The 20370-nt window shown below is 42.2% G+C and overlaps 1 protein-coding gene across 5 annotated transcripts in view; it reads left to right on the top strand.

Moving 5' to 3' along the window:
• The window catches only part of RAPGEF1 (Rap guanine nucleotide exchange factor 1), a 120331-nt gene that overhangs the window by 40497 nt on the left and 59464 nt on the right, over positions 1-20370 (top strand). For 4 of the 5 annotated variants that reach the window (XM_037879703.2, XM_037879702.2, XM_037879705.2 and 1 more), the window contains exons 2-4: positions 6716-6855; positions 12408-12586; positions 16172-16328. In XM_037879703.2, coding sequence (XP_037735631.1) covers positions 6716-6855; positions 12408-12586; positions 16172-16328 — 476 coding nt within the window. Of the gene's footprint in view, positions 1-6715; positions 6871-12407; positions 12587-16171; positions 16329-20370 lie in introns of those variants that run through there. The other variant, XM_043530298.1, reaches the window with a different exon arrangement.

The following is a 20370-nucleotide window of genomic DNA, read 5'->3' as shown; positions in this document are numbered from 1 at the left end:
TCAATATGTATAATGACCCAGCCACTCCCAGTCTCTCTTCTTGCTTTGTTGCAAGGATAGGTTCCTGGGTTAGTGTTTTTGTTGTGTGGTGTGTGGTTGCTGGAGAGTATTTGCTTCAGGTTGGGGGGCTGTCCGTAAGCAAGGACTGGTCTGTCTCCCAAGATCTGTGAGAGTGAGGGATCATTTTTCAGGATAGGTTGTAGATCTTTGGTGATGCGCTGGAAAGGTTTTAGTTGGGGGCTGAAGGTGACAGCTAATGGCGTTCTGTTATTTTCTTTGTTGGGCCTGTCCTGTAGTAGGTGACTTCTGGGTACTCTTCTGGTTCTGTCAATCTGTTTTTTCACTTCAGCAGATGGGTATTGTTTTAAGAATGCTTGATAGAGATCTTGTAGGTGTTTGTCTCTGTCTGAGGGACTGGAGCAAATGCGGTTGTATCTTAGAGCTTGGCTGTAGACAATGGATCGTGTGGTGTGTCCTGGATGGAAGCTGGAGGCATATAGGTAAGTATAGCGCTCAGTAGGTTTCCGGTATAGGGTGGTGTTTATGTGACCATCGCTTATTAGCACAGTAGTGTCCAGAATATGGACCGTTTGTGTGGATTGGTCTAGGCTGAGGTTGATGGTAGGATGGAAATTGTTGAAATCGTGGTGGAATTCCTCAAGGGCTTCTTTTCCATGGGTCCAGATGATGAAGATGTCATCAGTGTTGCGCAAGTAGGGGTGTTAGGGGACGAGAGCTAAGGAAGCGTTGTTCTAAGTCAGCCATAAAAATGTTAGCATACTGTGGGCCCATGCGGGTACCCATAGCAGTGCCGATGACTTGAAGTTATATATTGTCCCCAAATGTGAAATAGTTGTGGGTGAGGACAAAGTCACAGAGGTCAGCCACCAGGTTTGTCGTGACATTATCGGGGATACTGATCCTGGTAACTTGTAGTCCATCTTTGTGTGGAATGTTGGTGTAGAGGGCTTCTACATCCATAGTGGCCAGGAGGGTGTTTTCTGGAAGATCACCGATGGATTGTCGTTTCCTCAGGAAGTCAGTGGTGTCTCGAAGATAGCTGGGAGTGCTGGTAGCATAGGGCCTGGGGAGAGAGGAGAGAGTCCACATAGTCCACATAAATAGGATCCTTGCCTCTCAGTGGTGGATGAGCCAGAGATGCATTCTATTGCCACTACCATTTTTTTCACGAAACCTTATGCTCAAATAAATTTGTTAGTCTCTAAGGTGCTACAAGTACTCCTTTTCTTTTTGCAAATACAGACTAACGCGGCTGCTACTCTGAAACCTCTAGATTAAGTATTCTAATTGCAGTGTTTGCCTGGCTATTTAAAGGACTTTGATCCATGCCTTCTCCTGTCACATGTGAATGTGTGTGTAAAACCCTGACATGCTGTGCAAATTAGATACTACTGGTGTCTTTGCGAAAGTAGAGAACAAAAGCATTCTTGACATTGCTGGGAATTGCTGCCCACAGCGACTTTGAGCACTCTGTGGGGCCTGGGAGTGTTAAGAGTCGGGAGACCCCCGTGGATGTAAAACAATGACGTAAATTGTTGCTAAGTCAGGATGCCAGCTGCTCTGAGCGATATTTCAGGTCGATTGATGTATGTCTGGGTTTGCCTGCAACAGCCAGGGATCATTATGTATTCCTCGGTGGATTTAAAAAACAGAAATTAAACAGCAGCTGGTGGCACAGGATACGCTTTGAAAAACACCTAATTGGAGAACAGTTCTGCCAATCAATCGTACACTTAAGAATTTTTCCTTCTCTTCAAAACATTCCCCTCTCCCCACATAGGACCACATCCAGTTGTCATGTGTCTTTATTTTAAAGAGGAGTTCCTCTTATTCCAGTGCCAACTTCTAGTCTGAAGTTCTGACCTGTTGGTAACATCCTAATTGTTCCCATAGCAACCAGCTGTGGTACCATAAAATACTGCAGCAAAAGCAAGTGGATTATTTTAAAAATATGCAGTTTTTATGCAACTAACTGTATTAATAAAATATTTTCCCACAGGCACCAAGTCTTTAAATACTTAAATGTTTATAGGTGTCTTTAAGATACCATGAGCCTTAACTTAGAAGTTATAACACGAAAACATCCAGCCCGTTCTGTTAATGACACGTATGGAACCCAGCCACATCTAGCCTGTTAGACATAACTAGACTGAGTAATGAATAGATTGTTCTATGCCCTGTCTCATGTGTAGAAATGTACTGGTGAATGGAACCACCAGAAACACTGAAAACCTGATTTCCAAATTTTCTGGCCTCTCTAAAATCCTTAAAGGGCATAATTTTATGTTACATTGACCTTTGTCTACATTCGACCAGACTGATCTCTGACTTCATTGGTGTCACTCCCGGGGTAGACTTGCTTATTGCATTGAACCAGTCTTGGGTTATGAGGTTCTCATATGGTGTCTTTTATTGGTTGAGGGCTGGAGAAGTTGGGTTTTCCTTTTCATTTGCTGTTTTACTTGAGTGGTTGGTATGGATGAAGGAATAAAACAGGTGGTGCCTCCCATGTTATGAATATGAATAGCTGAATATTCTGCCTGTATTGTAAAGCTGTATATTATAGTTATAGCTTGAGTGATCTTACTCCCCCAGAAAAAGTTCCTATGTTACTAGAAGGGAGAGAGATGTAATTTGACCTGTCAAAATCAGCTTCTCAAAGTTTACATTTAGTTTAAACACCCCTCTCCTATGGGAACAACGGATAGTTATTTTTAGTTTCTAAAAGATCTTAACTCTGACCTTCTAGTTTTCTGAAGTTATGAGTGACTGACTGTAAACCTTTCTTGGAAAGTTGAATCTGCTATCTAATCGATTGACTGGATTTCTTTTGCTCACACCACTTTATCTAGTAGGTTTTTTTCTTTCATTCCTTCCTTCCTTCCACCGTTGCATAAGAACGACCATACTTGGTCAGACCAAAGGTCCATCTAGCCCAGTATCCTGTCTTCCGACAGTGGCCAATGCCAGGTGCCCCAGAGGGAATGAACAGAACAGGTAATCATCAAGTGACCCATTCCCTGTCTCTCATTCCCAGCTTCTGGCCAACAGAGGCTAGGGATACCATCCCTGCCCATCCTGGCTAATAGCTATGCATGGACTTATCCTCCATGAATTTATCTAGTCCTTTTTTTGAACTCTGTTATAGTCTTGGCCTTCACAACATCCTCTGGCAAAGAGTTCCACAAGTTGACTGTGCGTTGTGTGAAGAAATGCTTCCTTTTGTTTGTTTTAAACCTGCTGCCTGTTAATTTAATTTGGTGACCCATAGTTCTTGTGTTACAAGGAGGAGTAAATAACATTTCCTTATTTACTTTCTTCACACCAGTCATGACTTTATGGACCTCAATCATATTCTCCCTTAGTCATCTCTTTTCCAAGCTAAAGAATTCCAATTTTATGAATCTCTCCTCATACCGAAGCCATTCCATACCCCTAATCATTTTTCTTGCCCTTTTCTGAACCTTTTCCAATTCTAATATATCTTTTTTGAGATGGGGCGACCACATCTGAATGCAGTATTCAAGATGTGGGCATACCATGGATTTATATAGAGGCAATATGATATTTTCTGTCTTATTATCTATCCCTTTCTTAATGATGCCCAACATTCTGTTCACTTTTTTGACTGCCGCTGCACATTGAGTGGATGTTTTCAGAGAACTATCCACAACAACTCCAAGATCTTTCTTTAGTAACAGCTAATTTACACCCCATCATTTTATATGTATAGTTGGGATTATGTTTTCCAACATGCATTACCTTGCATTTATTGATTGAGTTAATTGGTATATGAAAATGAGGATGGAAAGTTGAAAGATGTTTTTATGGACCATTCAAAGGCACACTGGACACTTTAAAATCCTAAAATCTTAGGCCCAAATTTTCAAATTTAATTAGTTAAGATTAGGCACCTAGATAAGTGACTTGATTGTCAGAGGTGCTGATCACCCACTGAAATTAATGGGAGCTGAGTGGACTCAGCAACTTTGATAATTAGTCCACTTTTATTTAAACTGCTTGATCTGGTTTTGGATGCCTGTACTAAGTACCTACATTTGAAAAATCAGAATAGCCTTATGTTTTAAAAAATTCCTGCAATGTTCTGATGCTAAATTTTACTTTTCACCAAATATGCTGCTTTATATTTTGCAACTTTATGAACTTGGACAAGGAGCATAGACTGGTCAGTTTCTCACTTTTCTCCACTACTTTGTCGAGTCAGTTTCATTTTCTCCTGCACTAGCAAGCAGGCTGTAATGTTTAGGTTGCACACACTATAGAGTGTGTGTCTGTATGTTGTGGGGGGACCCAATTTCTACTGAGGTGTTTAAGATACATTTGATTGAAATATTTCTCTTGGTCTCAGGTTTTGTAAAAGCTTATTTCTACAAAGAGTGTATTTTTGGCCTGATAGTGTCCCTAGAATGTTTTGTGGCGTGACACATTTGTGTTCAGACTTAAGTACTGACAGGAGACAGCTACTAGAGATCCAGTTACTCTACTAGAATAGATGGTAACCAGTGACCACTGAGCATCAGCTAACAGGGTGCCTGTAAAATTGTGACACATTACTTCATTAGCTGGAGTTTTTGCTCTGGTGAAGGTGGGAACAGAAGAAACTAAAATGTGCTTTCCTGGTGGTAATTAGTGATACTTAATTCTCTTTAAAGGGAGGCGGTAAACCCAGGTGCTTTCCCCGGAGTTGTGGTTAGTGCTTTCTGAATGTAGAAGCAGTGCTAATGCAGCTATGTGGTATTTAGCTGCTGAATGCTAGATTTGACTCAGCAGCCTACTCTATTTGTAGTCTCCATGCTAGTGAGAAGGTGCAGCACTACACACATGGGAGATGTCGCTGTTATTCATTACGACCAATGCAGTCAATTCCCAGATAAGCCAAAAGGGCAAGGGAAGGTTCAAGGGAAAGTGTTTACTTGTGCAGATAATGTACTTGAAGGCAAGTTCACTGTTTGCTGTCAGAGTTGTCTGGCTCACTGAAAGAGCAATTCATATCTTTCCTATTAAAATCTATTTGCTCAAAATACAATCCAAGTTGCTCACTGCCAGGAAGGCAGCTTATAAACTCTGTTCTATTTAGCAGCACAGCTAAACCAGGGGTGGGCAAACTACAGCCTGCGGGCCGAATCCAGCCCCTTAGGGCTTTGGATCTGGTCCGCAGGATTGCCCCCCGTGATGCTGCAGGCCCCTCTCTGCTCTCAGAAGCAGCAGCACCACGTCCCTGGGGCCCTGAGGGCGGGGGGGCAGAGGGCTCCGTTTGTTGCCCTTGCCTCCAGGCACTGCCCCCCACAGCTCCCATTGGCCGGGAACAGGGAACTGCAGTCAATGAGAACTTTGGGGGAGGTACCTGAAGGTGTGACAAGGGCAGCACACGGAGCCCTGTGGGCCTCCCCCCACCCCCCAGGGACGTGGTGCCAGCCGCTTCCCAGAGCGGCGCAGCATGGGGCCAGAGCAGGCAGGCAGGGAGCCTGCCCTGGCCCCGGTGCACGCTGCTGCCACCCCGGAGCAGGTTTAGGTAAGTGGCGCCAGGCCGGAGCCCGAAGCCCTCCAGCACCCCAACTCCGTGCCCTGAGCCCCCTGCTGCACCCCATGCACCCCAACTCCCTGCCCTGAGCCCCCTGATGTACCCAGTGCACCCCAACCCCCTTCCCTGAGTCACCTGCCACAGCCTGCTCCCCTCCTGCACCCCAACCCCCTGCCCTGAGTCCCCTCCTGCACCCCAACCCCTTTCTCTGAGCCCCCTCATACACCCCGCACCCCTCTTCTGCCCCAATCCCTTGCTCTGAGCCCGTTCCTGCACACTGCACCCCCTCCCACACCCCGCACTCCCTTCTGCATCCCAAACCCCTGCCCCGGCCCTAGATACAATTTGCCCACCCCTGAGCTAAACAGTTAAAAAAACTCATCAGAAAATCTCTGTGACCGCATCATAGATCTTTGAGCCTTCCATTTTTCAGACACTCACAAACCTGAAAAAAAGTTGATTTCCACAATGAAGAATGTGTCCTCCCATGAGGAAACTACGTTACTCAGTCCTCTAATTAAACTGCTTTAGGATGCACTTGTCTGGAAGCAATCTACCCCTTGTGTTCTAATGGTCCACCCTGACATGTAGGCCGCTGTTTGAACTGAAACCCTTTGGAGATATGAAGATCCAGGTTTTGGGGCAAACTAGTCATACAAAACCATTCAAAGGCCATGTGTCCTAGGGGATAGACAAATGGACTGAACTCAAGAGACCTTGGTTCTGTTCCCAGCATTGCCACGGGTCTGCCGGGTGACCTTGGGCAAGTCACTTCCCGTGCCTCAGTTTTCCCATCTGTAAAATGGGGGTAATGATATTGCCATTCTTTGTAAAGCACTTTAAGATCTATTGATAAAAAAGCGCTGTATAAGAAGTAGGCATCATTATTACTCTGTTCCTGATGTAGTAGAGTAAAAGCAACCCCATTGTCTTTTCCTCTGCATTTTAGAATAGCTGTGTCTGGGGTTAAACAGAGAATGGTGGTGGTTATTACACTTGGAAATGGAGTTAGAATTCACGTCACTCTATAAATTTATCAGTGCTGCTTTGTGTTTCACAGTCTGTTCTTCTAGAGAATTTTGTAGCACAACCTGCCTGTTCCCAAAAAATCTACTCCAGCCTAATAATGCATCTGCGTGTGCTTCTTTCCAGATTCTCAGCGCTCCCATCTCTCCTCTTTCACCATGAAGTTGATGGACAAGTTTCATTCACCAAAAATAAAGCGAACGCCATCAAAGAAAGGAAAACAGGCTGACCTGACAGTGAAAACGCCAGAGAAGCCAGTGAACAAAGTAAGCAGCTGAATGGTACTGTCTTGGTAACAGTCATGCCAGTTCCCTGCCTGTTGAATAGTCTGTACTGTAACTATACTGCAATCTGCTGCTCTGGCATTGTTGCTCTTAGTGCATGGGGCTGTGTTTCCTTCAAAGAATTTTACAGTTTCCTGAGGTACTCTTCAGAGTTCCTTTCCAGAGGAACCATATAGATGGTCCTTTGTATGTAGTGTAGTTGACTAGAGACACACGTAACTTTCCTTTTGAGATCTTGATGAATGTTTCTTCCATGAGCATTGAAATGACTCGTTGTGGAATGCAGCTTATGGCCTGACATTCCCTCCCCACACATGCACACCCTATAGTTACGCTTACAACTCCCAAATCACTGCCTGACTTCAGGGTGTGTTCCATTAAAATGCAAGCAGATCCTTGAAGCCTGTCCAAAGATGTCCTCAGTCTCTGGTGACCTCAACAGAGTGAGTCAAACAGATGTATTCAAACAGCTGCTGACTTTCAGCCCACCCTTCCTCAAACCTAAGCTAGCTATTTCAAGCCTTATAAGAACCGAGGCTGCCTTTCTTTCAGGAAGTAATAGCCAGCTGGCTACCAAAGTATTGCCTCCACTTCCATTCTGACCTGGTTGAGCAGAAGAAGAATTTAGCTCTAGTATTGCTGAGATTTCCAGGTTTCAGATGTAGAATTCAGTCCCAGGTTATTAAGAAAAACTGGGATTACTTGTGGTAACTTCCACGCCCCACAGTTGCTGTTGAGAGACCAATTCAGTGTAGCATACTACCTTTACAAACTTGGTTGGTTTATTCCTAGTGAGGCACAGCAGGATTTATACAATGGGGTTGAGTGGTGTCTAAAAATGAGATAAGGTAATTGTATCCTAGTACTCTTCATCACCATGTAGAAGACTTGGGTTTTCATTCTCTGGGCTGGATTTTGCAGTGGAGGCAGGGTGTCTGCATCTCGGGAAGATGTGCTAGAGCATTCACACCAGATTGTTCAGGAGAGAGGGTGACCGTCTTAAAAGGGAGTTACGTCCACTATTGAGGGGAGGAGTTGTAAAGGAGGGGAAATTATGAGGGTCTTCAGGGTTCTCACTCATCCTCAGAGTGAGAGAAGGAAAGAATGGGCCTGTAACAGCCCTCTTGTTGAGAAAAGAGTACAACCTATTACTTGAGAGAGAGAGATGGAGGCAACTTGTTTACAATCCTCCTTGAGAGCTGCCTTGTTAAGATGAAAAATTATTAGTACTTATGAGGTGCCCTGCAGCCCAGAAAGTGCAAATTTTCACGCAGATCCCAGATTGTATAGATACCAAAGAAATCTTTGTGACACCATAGAAATATCCAACCCAGTCCTAATAGTTTTCTTAAAAAAGCAACCATCTGACAAGTTTCAGCTTTGAATGAAAGTAATGGCCATGGCAAAATGGAGGTTTCTTATGGAGACTCATCTGGGCCCCTCACTGTGGTGATGCTACCAGGTTCTACTCATATTGGAGCTCTGACATTGAATTCTATGATGTAACTTTTTACTGTACTTTAGGTGTCCATTAGAGCAGAAACCATTTTGTAAATGGGGGGAAAATTTTTCTCCAAAAATCTGTCATTTTTTTCTCAGCTGAGCCTTTCCATTGGTGGACAGGACAGAGGGGGAATAGGAGATAAGACAGAACACTGATGAGCAGAATAAGTTGTACTGAAAGTAAATCTGATATCTAGAGAGCAGAATGTGACTAATAAGAGAATATGGTCTATTCCACAATGTTTTTGTTTTTTTAATTGTCGAGGAATCCTCCTTAGAGATTATATTATTTATTCCAAAGAGATTATAGGAAAGTTAATGTATAGTGACTAGTTCAAAGGGTTATTATGTAGAGCATTTTTGAGCTCTGTGTACAATCCAGTGGGCTATTTACTGGGGAGAATTTGCACTATTTTATTTGTATTGATTGATTCATTGACATGCATGGTAAAACAGTGTCATAGCCTTTCCTTTTAATTGATATCTGACCACAAACAGATTAAAATATATTGGAAATAGAAAAAAATATATATTTGCATATGAATGAAAGGCAAATTTCTTCTGCATTATTTCCACCAAAGAGCTTAGAGAACAATATTGGGGAATGACTGACCAGGAATCTGCTGAACATGTAAAAATATTTGTTAACAAATCTAGGTGCTGGAATTATGGGGAAAATAAAACTCACTTGCAGTAATTGCTCAATAGGAAAGACAGCTGAGTTGCTGTTCATGCTGGGTAAATTGGCTATTGTTGGTCTGCATTTAAACTGTAAAACTTGTGAAATGTTGATCTCAGGCTCAGTCCTAATCCATTTTAATGACTGTCTCCAGCTAATTGATTAGTTTGATGGTAGCCAACTGATTAGCTTTGTGGGGGGAGGAAAGGGTGCCACTGGGTCATTATTACAGAGTCTAGATAGAATATAAGGAGAAGCTGACAGGACACATGATGTCAAAAGACAGACTGAGTAGATTTCATATCTATTCATGGGCATATACTGTCTCTTTAAATCCTGGGGCTAAGTCTCCTACACACAGTAGGTAATCTAGCTAGAGTAGAAGCAACAGTACCAAAGGATTAAGTGTAAATTAAAGAATATAGCAAAAACCTATCCAAGTATTAAAAGGATGGTTTATTCCAGATCTAAGAGTCAAATGTATGCTGTCACTGTAGCCTATTCAGCTCTATATAAGTTCTTACACTGCGCTCATCACCAAAGTATCTGAGTGCCTAACCCTTTCTAGGGCAGCTGTATCTCATACATAATGCATTTGTAATGATTATTTAAGGGAAACCTTCCAAAACCATGCAGAGATATATCTGCATGTGTCAGTCAAGTGCGGGGGTGAAGGGACTTATTGGTTTGGCTGAGTAGTAAATCCATCCAATTTAATGCCCCAAATGGAAATTGCTGGAGCAAGTGGAACTGCTGTTTTAGTAACTCCAGCCGCAGTAGATCTGCTCTCTTGCCAGTGTAAATTCATTTATGGGACAGGTCCACCACAAGTGGAATTTGAAATAAGAGCTTAGTTCAAGTCCCCTGCAGCAATAAGGATGGGGCTCATCCACCAAATATCCCTACAGCCAAGATGGGTGAAGCCTAAGTTATAGCTCATAATGCCTTAGAGCATTTAGACATTTTAGGAGCATTAATCAATATCCATCCCACCAGCTCTCTCTTTACACATCATTGCCCATTATTCCTTGTCTCTAGATTTATAATTAACCCCAGGGGAGACAGAGTTTCCAACATTTGTTTTGGGCTTATGCTGGTCTGTTCAGGCTTCTGAGTGTCATGTTGATGGATTTGGCTTCGTATTCTTCACATGAAGTTGATCTCCTGTTCGAGCCTGCTGCATACCGATATGACACGTGGTGTTTGTTTCTGTAGTAAGTTTGTTTTACATGATGGGTTTGTCAGCCCCATGCACAACCATCGGTCCACGGTTCCTTATTCATTATTCCGCGCTGCCCAAATGTGGACACTTCCCCATCTGCCAACTGGGAAGGATGTGCTTGGTAGCTCTGGAAACTGATGGACACCCTATGCAACTGGCGGTGCAAGAGGATGAAGAAGGAGGCAGAGTGGCTAAAAAGAGAGAGGACTGGACTGGGCTTAAGAGTACATAAATTCTATTCCAAGTTTTGCCATTGGCCTGCTGGTAGACATTGGGCAAGTCATTTCACCTCTGTGCCTCAGGTTCCCCATCTGTAAAATGGGGATAATGGTATTGACCTCCTTTGCAAAGCCCTTTAAGATCAACTGATTAAAAGTGCTATATAAGAGGTATTAAATAATAATAAACTTGCCTAATGATGCTAGAACATACATGGAAATTTAAGCTTGCCTTCTGCAAGGTCAGGTCAGTTGGAACAGCAGCTGAAATAAGGCTAAGGGACCAAGTTCATGTTACTAGCCAGTGCTGCTTACGAATGTCTCATCCGAAGAAGTTTGGTCTGCTGGCCCCGTTTTTCAGGAAAGCTGCAGTTTAACAGCTGAAGGGACATGGGGAGGACACAATACCCATAGGTCATTAATTCTTGAAGCTGAATTTGCTGAAGGGATAATGGATGAAACCTGACGCTGTTAAGCTCTCTGCTCCTTTACTAGCAATGTTCAGTAGTTAATTTAGATCTCCCCCTCAGGAATTTACTGCCAGCATTAATAGACCCTTAGGCATGCTCTAGCAAACTTTAAAAAATATCCTTTACCAGAACTCCATTAAACTGGCATATGCCACTTCTGAATTTCCTTTTCCAAAATTGCTGAGTGCCAGGATGTTGGAGGCATTCTCTAAGCTTTTTCCAGTTGACCCCTTCATTCCTGCCCAATTCATTCACTGATGCCAAAATCTCACATTTGTGGTGTGACAGTTCATCCCCATGGGAAAATGAATGATTTCCTTCATTCCAGCAGCTTTGCTGAGTGAATAGGGCTTTTTATTTATGAATGGAAGGGCTGAGACTGGAGCCCTTACTCACATGAGTAGCCCTATTAAAGTTAGTAGGATTACTTGGGATAGGACTGGACACATATTTATCATTGTAAATATCCATGATGGAAGTGAAAATATAGGAGTTTGGTTTTGATCATATTTGTTTTGGGGGTTTGCCTGATTGTGGCGTTAATTCTCTCGCTTTTTTCGTTGGTTGACCCCTTGCACTAAAATGACTCAAAGTAACATTTTTCAAAAGCACCTAAGCCCCATTTTCAAAAGCAACTAAATCATTCTGGCCCCCGACTTCCAATGAAACCGAATGGGTTGTAGGCTCCTAAATCACTTAGGTTTGAAAAATTTATCCTGAATGTGTTTACAGCTCTGTTTCATTTTCATGATGTCACTGCATTGCATCTTCTTCTATTATTAAACCCCCACAAAAGGGAAGATCAGCAAGGTTCAAAGAGCAGAGTTGTTACCTAACCATTGGCCACTTGAAAATAATTTTTGATTTATGATTTAAAAATAGATCACACACTGTGTTTCCGTTCCCTTACTTAATTAAGTAGATAGAGTTGTGATCAGATTGGAAAAATTCCTACTGTACTGAAACCAGCTGTTGCCATCCCCTTTCTTGAATCATTCTTCCCATCTGCTCTTAGCACGTGTGCATGTCTCACCTGGAAAGCACAGGCTCTCTTTGTCTCTGCTGACTCCAAAGCAGTGTGATAATTCATCAGCAAGGTGGGAGTTGTGCTTAAAAATGACTGAGCTAAATTGCAGTTTGTACACAAAATCTTTCTCAGAACTTGCCCATTAAAATAAAAAGTCAAAATCTTTGCTACGAATAAATGAGATACTGATTATTTTCATAGGAGAGTTGGGATTAAACTTGGAAAAGTTTGTGGAGAAGGAAAGCCCATGTGTGCCTCTAACACAGAAGGTACATCTTGTGCATTGTTAGTTTCACTGTATACGAGGTGAATTAAAATATCTTTCTTTAAAAAAAAACACACACACACACACACACATACAAAAAGACATTCTGTAATCTCTTCTTCCCTTCTGTCCCCAACCTTTTTCCTTTAGAATTTAACTTGGCTTGAGGAGAAGGAAAAGGAGGTTGTAAGTGCATTGCGCTATTTTAAAACCATTGTGGACAAAATGGCAATTGACAAGAAAGTACTGGAGATGCTGCCAGGTTCAGCAAGTAAAGTGCTGGAGGCCATCTTACCCCTGGTCCAAGCAGACCCACGGATTCAGCAAAGGTGAGTTTCCCTTTGGGGGGATTGTGATGGGGGAACTCCAGGCAATTCGTATCGTTTTGAAAAATCATGACGTACAAGTGGCATGAAATGCTGCTCTTGCTAATTATTAGTAAAAAATAGTGGCTGATTTACAAGGCACTTTTCAAACATAAGTCTAAAGGCAAGTTCCCTGCTGCAAAGAGACTACAACATACAGTAGGTAAGACAAACCAGATATTGGACAGCAGATTAGGAAAGAGAGAGCAAAAAGAGTTGGTTTGTGAGAAGAAGGAATGATTGATTCCTAGAAGTGAGTTTGAAATGGGAGAGGACAGGGATGTGGGGCATGGTTTCAAACATTAGAGACTTTTAGTGGAAGAAAGTTCATTGCTTGGTAGCAGGCAGCTGACATTCACAGAGATTCTGCATCGGATGCTGTGCTCTCACTGCTGCTAGTGTCATTAGCAAGCCAAAAGCAATGAGGGCAGGCAGCATTTGGCTGCAAGTGAGCACATCCACAAGGTATTTCCTTTATGCGTGAAATTCTTCCACCTCTGCATTAGAGAAGTCTTTGACAAGTATTGTAAATTGCCCATTTGGACTTTGTTGAGTCAAAATTCAGAGCTGGTGTAAGCAGATGCAACTCCATTGACTTCAGAAGAATACGTGGTCTGAATTCATTCCAGGGTGTGCACTCCTCTTTAGTAAATTATCTCTGACTCAGTTCGGCATTAAGTCTTACACAGTTGTACAGTGAGTTTGAGGCCAGAAGAAACCTAGTGACTTGCCAAGGCCACTAGCTCAGCTTGGATTATAAGAACTGTGGACTCTTCAAGCCACAGGCCAGAGCTACATCTGCTAGATCACATAATTTTCCAGACTTCTGGAGCAGCTGCTTAAAAAACAAACTGCAACAAAACCCACCATTAAATAATGTTGTATAAACAAAACAGCACAAAAATATATTGGAAAATGCAGATGTGTGAGTCCTGAAATCCTGAGAGATTTCATGCTGTTCTTGTGTATTTGCCCACTGAATATCTCCAAATGCCGCTACGTTTTTCATATAGAATGCCTCTTTGGTTTTATTTTCAAGAGCATTTTTGAACTATTGCTGGTACCACTTGTGAAGCCTCAGTTACAGATGAGTCTCAGAGACTGGCAGGAAAAAGAGGTGATGTGATCTTCAGAGATGAAGAAGTAACAGTATCCCTTACAGCGCTACACTCTAAAGCCAGTCATAGTAGGGTGTTACTACCTACTCTGCTGAGAGCCTTCAGAGTCTAGGGTTTAACTGGGTTTAGCGAGGGAACATCTTGGGAAGAATTAACTTAATTGGAGTTATAGCAAAACTGAATTTGGCACTTGGTTAATAACTTCTGCTAGTTTCGTGGAGGTATCACTCCTGGATGAGAGAACATGGGCTAAACCTGTCCTTATTTGCATAAATCAGGCACAATAAGGCCTTGTGAAAGGAAAAGGATAGCTAGTAGGAGTGGAGCCAGCCTGTAGACAAACTGTATGTTCCATTCTATGCAGCCGATGAAGTGGGCTGTAGCCCACAAAAGCTTATGCTCAAACAAATGTGTTAGTCTCTAAGGTGCCACAAGTACTCCTTTTCTTTTTGCGGATACAGACTAACACGGCTGCTACTCTGAAACCTGTAGACAAAGGTGTTCCTACTGTACCTGGCCATTACGACGGGTCGGGAGAAAATGGATAAAGATCAGAGTGGCAGCTGAGGTAAAGGAGTACCATTTTAGGTTTAGTTGGTAGAGCTGCAGAGAGCAGTAGCTGTTGAAATTAGAATATTGGTCAGGTTTTTTGGGACCCAGAGTTCCTTTGGCTGCTATCAAGTTTCCCACAGCCATTAAATTCCTGACAAGCACCTGCTTTCACTTAATCAAATAAAAAGTCCCCTAACTTGTGTCAAGAGATCATGTAAAATGTCAGTGAGTATCTTTAGGATAGAAAATATCTTTATGTAGTCAATCACTTTCTGATTCATGTCTCCATAGGGCATGTGTTGAATCAGTTTACCTTACTGGGGAGACTGAAATGCAGAATATGTCTTGGAACACAAATATCCTCTGAGCTGCCCTCTCAACCCCAGGCAGTTAGATGAGGAGATCTGGGAGCCGGATGTCAGAATCTAGCCTTTCAGCAGGGAGCTTCCATGATCAGTATGGGCTATAGTCATGTGGTCTTTTTCACTGAGTAATGACCTGCTCCTGTAGACAGTGTGTTAGGGCAGGAATCCTTTATGCATGTCCTAGCGAGTTTAGCCCCATTCAGTATGTGAAGATTTGGTAGTCTCATTAAGCAGCGTCCTTTCATGCTGTACCTACGTATCTTACTCCTTTCAAGTAGTGGCAGGGCACAAAGGGAGATTTTGATGTTCAATCCCCCTCAAGAAAAATGCGCAAGGATGGGTTGTTGAGCAAGAAAGCCATCCAATTGTTGAATTCCTTTTTGGCTTTCAGGAAAGCATTTGCATCAAGGAAAAAAAAAATTCTATCTAGTACAAAGTGGGCTTTTCAATTACTGCCTTCTTAGAAGGAAGTGGATTGAAGATTAATGGTAAAGAAATCAAAGCCTTGGAAAGAGTCAGGGGAGGGTAAGTCTACTTCTACTTCCCAGCTAACTTCTCTTGAAACGAGACAGAATACTGACAAGCACCATAGTTCTGAAAAATGTACTCTCTATTCTTTGCAGTCCTCCCTTTGAAGTTTTAGAATAGTTCATTACCCACCTAGGGCTTGATTCTGCAAACCTCATTCACCCAAGGAATCTCATTGAAGTTTATGGGCTTGAGTCTCCTCTCAGTAACACCAATCATTACATCACTGGAGACACACCAGCAGAATCAGGCAATTGGGAATGCTTATGTGAGTCAGTATTGCAGGATCACATCCCTCTGTTGTCCTGATGTATCTTGAAAACATCTTTCCTGTTTGTGATGAAGCTTCAAATTAACATGTTTGTTAAAAATGACTATTAGGTCTTTATTGGAACATCATCAAGTATCCGCACACCTTGTTTATTAGCGAAATGGACATTTTCAGAGATGGTAGAGCAAAGCCTTATAAGTAGTTCTGTTACAATTTTATTTAGTTCTTCCTTTTCCCAATAATCTTTTTTTTTCTTCACAAAAATGTCTTTAGTGCTATTCTACCTTTAAAAAAGCCAAAACTGAAATTCATTCACTCAGAGCATTCAGAGTTGGACACAGTGTTGGAAGAAAACTTTTCATAAGGATGGCAAGTTTAGTTCAACACTTCCCCAAGGATTAAGAACAATGAGAAACTTATTCTCAAAACTATGAAAACATGCCTTAATACCATTGTTTCAATACCTACTTGAGAACTAGTAGTGTGACTGCAAAAGACGTGAAATCCATGCGTCATCTTGGTCCTAGGTAAACACAAATTCCAGAAGAGGGAGTTAACAGAAGAAAAATTCAAATGGGGCACAGTGGAATTTTTACCTTTTGCTAACGCACATTTGTTTAAAAATAAATTCTGGGATTGGCAGTAATTTCTCTATTAAGATAATTGTGCCATATTGTCATTTTATTATCTCTTGAACTCATTTTTTTCCCTCCAGTTCTGCCATCTCTTCCTGCTATAGCCGGGTGTACCAGAGTCTGGGAAATCTGATTCGTTGGTCTGATCAGGTGATGCTGGAGGGGGTGAACTCAGAAGACAAGGAGATGGTGACCACAGTGAAGGGTGTCATAAAAGCTGTTCTGGATGGAGTCAAGGTATGATATGCTAGATACTGCATGCTATAGAGAGTATAAGGTATTCATCTTTTCTAAAAGATTTATTTGGAGGATAAAGACAACAGTTTTTAGGAACATGTAAAACATAAAAATCCTGTTCTTGACATGAATAAATTCTTATCTCTGAAATCTACTACAGCGTAAATGAGATTGCCTTATCTGATGCATTCCTTAAGGATCAGCACAAATGGTTAGCGCAACAATGCGTGCTGATGGACTGCCAGAAGCAATGAACCTTTATTGTATTAAATTTTTAGTGAGCCTTCCCCATTCCGAATGCAGCTTACAGGTTGGATTTCACGTATTTTCTGTCTAGACAAAGGGTAATGGAAATGTTTCCCATTATTGCTCAGAGAGAATCAAAGATGCCAACCTCCACCTTTAACATTAATGGCAAGGTACGAATCAGTAGTATGATGCTGCAATTCCTTGTTGTTGGGGGCTGGTGATGGGAGCTAGGCTACAGTCAATTGTTTTGGAGGTTTGGTTTGCATAAGCAGTGGAAAGTTCTGTATCCTATGTATGGCCTTCTTGGGACACCCCTTCTCTCATTTCTGCCTGGAAAAGTGACTGGCATGCCTCCCAATAGACTTTTGTCATTCATGTTTCTCCTTACTGTGTCCCAGGCCTTTCCCCAGCTTGCTGATGTTGTGCAACCCAATCACTCTAGCAGCCTCTCTGCTGGGTCCTACCACCCTTGAATTAGCCATTTGAACACCCTGGAGCTTTTCTTAATTGAATACTTTATGTTCAGGGTCTCTTTGCTAGTGCCCAGGGGCCTTTGACAAGAGGTTGTCATATTTGTTCCAATTTATTTTGAAAGGCAGGGACATCTTAAGTGTAGAAAAAGGGAATTAAGCCTCTTATGCCAAACTGAATCAGACCGCTAAAGGTCTGTTTAAAGGATCAAGGACTGAGGTACAGTTGGGGTAGGTTCTTATTCCAGCTGATCCACTTAACTCATTCTTATTTCCTTAGAAAATCATATAGTAATAATTAATTCATATGTAGCTCTTATATAGCAGTTTTCATCAGTAGATCTCAAAGCACTTTACAAAAGAGATCAGTATCATCATCCCCATTTTACAGGTGGAGAAACTGAGGCACAGAGTGGCAGTAACTTGCCCATGTCACCCAGCAGGCTAGTGGTAGAGCCAGGAATAGAACACTGGTTTCCTGAGTCCCCATCTGGTGCTCTGTCTATTGGGTCACGCTGCCATCTTTTTATTGTACTCAAACTTGACTTAGTTTCTGTTGCTTGGAACTCTGTGTGAAAGTGAATCGCATCTCTTGGGCTTTGGTCATCGCCAGAAGTGTTGGCGTGCTGCTCTGAGTATCCATCTTTCGTGTCATGCACTTTAGTTAGTAAAAGTAATCCTATTAGTTCTGAAGGCTTTTAAAGTTATTTATTTGAAACAAAATGTTCCCATCATCCAGAGAAGTCACATTTACAGCATTGTTCTGCATGGTATGCCCCTTAAACTTAGGCACCAAATATCACCTAAAATGGGTGTTTAATTCTCAGAGTGGGATGGGAGGGGAAAAGGTTGGGTGTAGAACTGTAGGGACAGAGTCTCAGCTGGTGTAAATTGTCAGAGCTCCCTGGACTTCAATGGCACTGTGGCCATTTTCACCTCCCGAGGATCTGCCCCATAGCATCCAAACAGCCCAACAAATAGGGGAGGCAGCGGAACACTGCTGTGACCTTGTTCAGCTCTATATAGTCCTGTGCAGACTTTTATGTGTGTGTGTGTGTGTGTGTGGTGAGACTCATCCTGTGCAGACCTGTGTCACTGCATAGGTATAGATAAGAGTTGCATGTGCAGACTCATCGCACAGAAATACCAATTCGGTTTTAATTTAAACCATTACCTTAAATATCTGGTGTCTGTACTCTTGGCTAGAAAGAAGACAGAATTTCAGCGTAAGTGCGTGTAAGAGACATGAAAGCATCTATTACTGTGTGGGAAGTGGGGAGTTATTTTAGAAGAGCCAAGCTGACCATGGTATCTGGAAGCAGGAAGTGAGAAATTGGACACTTCTCTACTGCATGGAGCAATTTCTGTAACATTAGTAAAATCTCCGTTGAATCCCAGTTCTACATTTTAGTGCTTACTTCCCTCTTCATTCTCAGTATTGTGCTTGGGGCAGCCTGCCTCTTTGTATTGTTATTTGCTGTGTTCATCTCAGATTTGGTTATTTATAGCAAGCAAAATTCCCTTTTATGATTACACTGTTTAAAAAAAAAAAATCCATCTCATTTTGGAATTTCCAGTTAGCTGAAGTAGCAGGAAGTGCAGAGATAGCAGTACTTACACATGATTAAAACTGACAGGAGCCTTTTTACAGTTCTGATAAGGAGTAGCTTGTTGCACATCTGACCCAGTTGCTTAACCCTCTGTGTGATGGACTAAAGACCTGTGAGTGACTCTCAGGCCTCTCACTCCTGGGTTAAGGGATGCAGATGCAGGGGAGGGAGAAAGTAGGGGTATGGAAAACCTGGTGGTGTTTGGTAATGTTTTCAAAATTTGAAGCACCATTGACTGGTTTCAAAGGGACGGCTTTTAGTGCGTGGCTGGAGTTTTGTGGTAAGGACATGGGAGCTGGTGGGATCCTCAGGCTTAGAGCTGGGTGAATAACTGATTTTTCACTTTGGTCACAATTCAAAAAAAATTGAGGAAACATTTCAGTTTGGGTTGAACTGAATCTGAAATTTTTCAGAATTTTTGGTGACTTGAAAAAGTTTGTCCAAAGTGGGGATTTGATCACAGGTCTCCTACATCTCAGGTGGGTGCCCTTATCGCTTGGCTAAAGGTTATGAGGCATAATAGTAGCGGCAGTGCCATCAGCATGTCATTGTCCTCCTTCTCTTCTGGCCATTTTGTGAAGGTCTGAAAGTATTTGTGTCAAATTTGTGACTAGTTTTGGGTCAACCAAAAGTGCATTTTTCTTTGAATAATCCATCTGGAAAATTTCCCACAGCGCTATTCAGGTATGCATTCCTTTGGGACTTGGAGGGACTGGGAAATAACAGAGCAAGGGAATTATGGGCTACTCCAAAGTGTTGTCACTCTTATGCCATGCCAGTGCGTGTGATGAGATGTGTTTAAAATTTCCGCAGTAATGGTCTGAAATATTCTTAGCAGTTCTTTAAAGCCTCAGTTTAGATTGTTTTCCCCGATACGATCTCTAAATTTCTCATATGCAAAAGAGGCTTGTCTCTTGTTATAAAGCAGTGAAAGGGGAAAATTGGCTAAGCACGTTAACTTTCAGCCTCCAGAGATTGTCAGCATTATGGCAACGGTTGCCAGCGACACAAACCTCATCATCATTCAGCTCGAGTTGGTTATGTTTATTAAACACAGTGGAGGAAGAGGAAAGAGGAAATTCACCAGCAGACTTACCTTTGCTGTTCCAAGAGTCTCTCAGGCATATTTCAGCTTTTGGTTTAACTGCCATTTATTTCATTTAGTTTTCTTTTATGCATTATGTGGTCATTGATCTTGCTCATGAATGCCTGATAAAGGGCCTGATCCAAAGCACTTTGAAGTCTCTTGGAGTCTTTCCAGTGACTTCATCAGCCATTGGATCTAGTCCAGAATGCACAAAGGCAGCAATCCAGTGAGTCACCGCTCAGTCTTGATTGTAACTTGGTACGTGAAATGCCAGCTGCAATACAACCCGTTTGCAGCTCTATGCTAGTAGGAGTAATGGATGTGATGATGTCACTGCATGGATCCCAAAAATCCTAGAACTTCAGAACTGAAAATCCTTTTGGGATCCCAGTTTCCAAAATCCCATTGATGCTTTTCCTTGTGCTTCTGTACAAATGGTAAAGGGAACTGCAAAGCTAAAATGAAAATGGAGTTCATTCTGTATTTCTCTAATAATCCCCAGTACCCTGGTTATAGGCAGGCACTCAGCACAGAAATAAGTTTTAACTATTATGTTTTTAATTCTTTTCCTCCTTTGTAAGATTCCCTCTTGTACTTTAGATTTGTAGTACTTGTCTGGGATGTCC

This window comes from Chelonia mydas, chromosome 16, assembly GCF_015237465.2.
Source record: "Chelonia mydas isolate rCheMyd1 chromosome 16, rCheMyd1.pri.v2, whole genome shotgun sequence".
NCBI lineage: Eukaryota > Metazoa > Chordata > Testudines > Cheloniidae > Chelonia > Chelonia mydas.
Note: the sequence above shows the minus strand (reverse complement) of the source record. Positions and strands in the feature narration are given on the sequence as shown.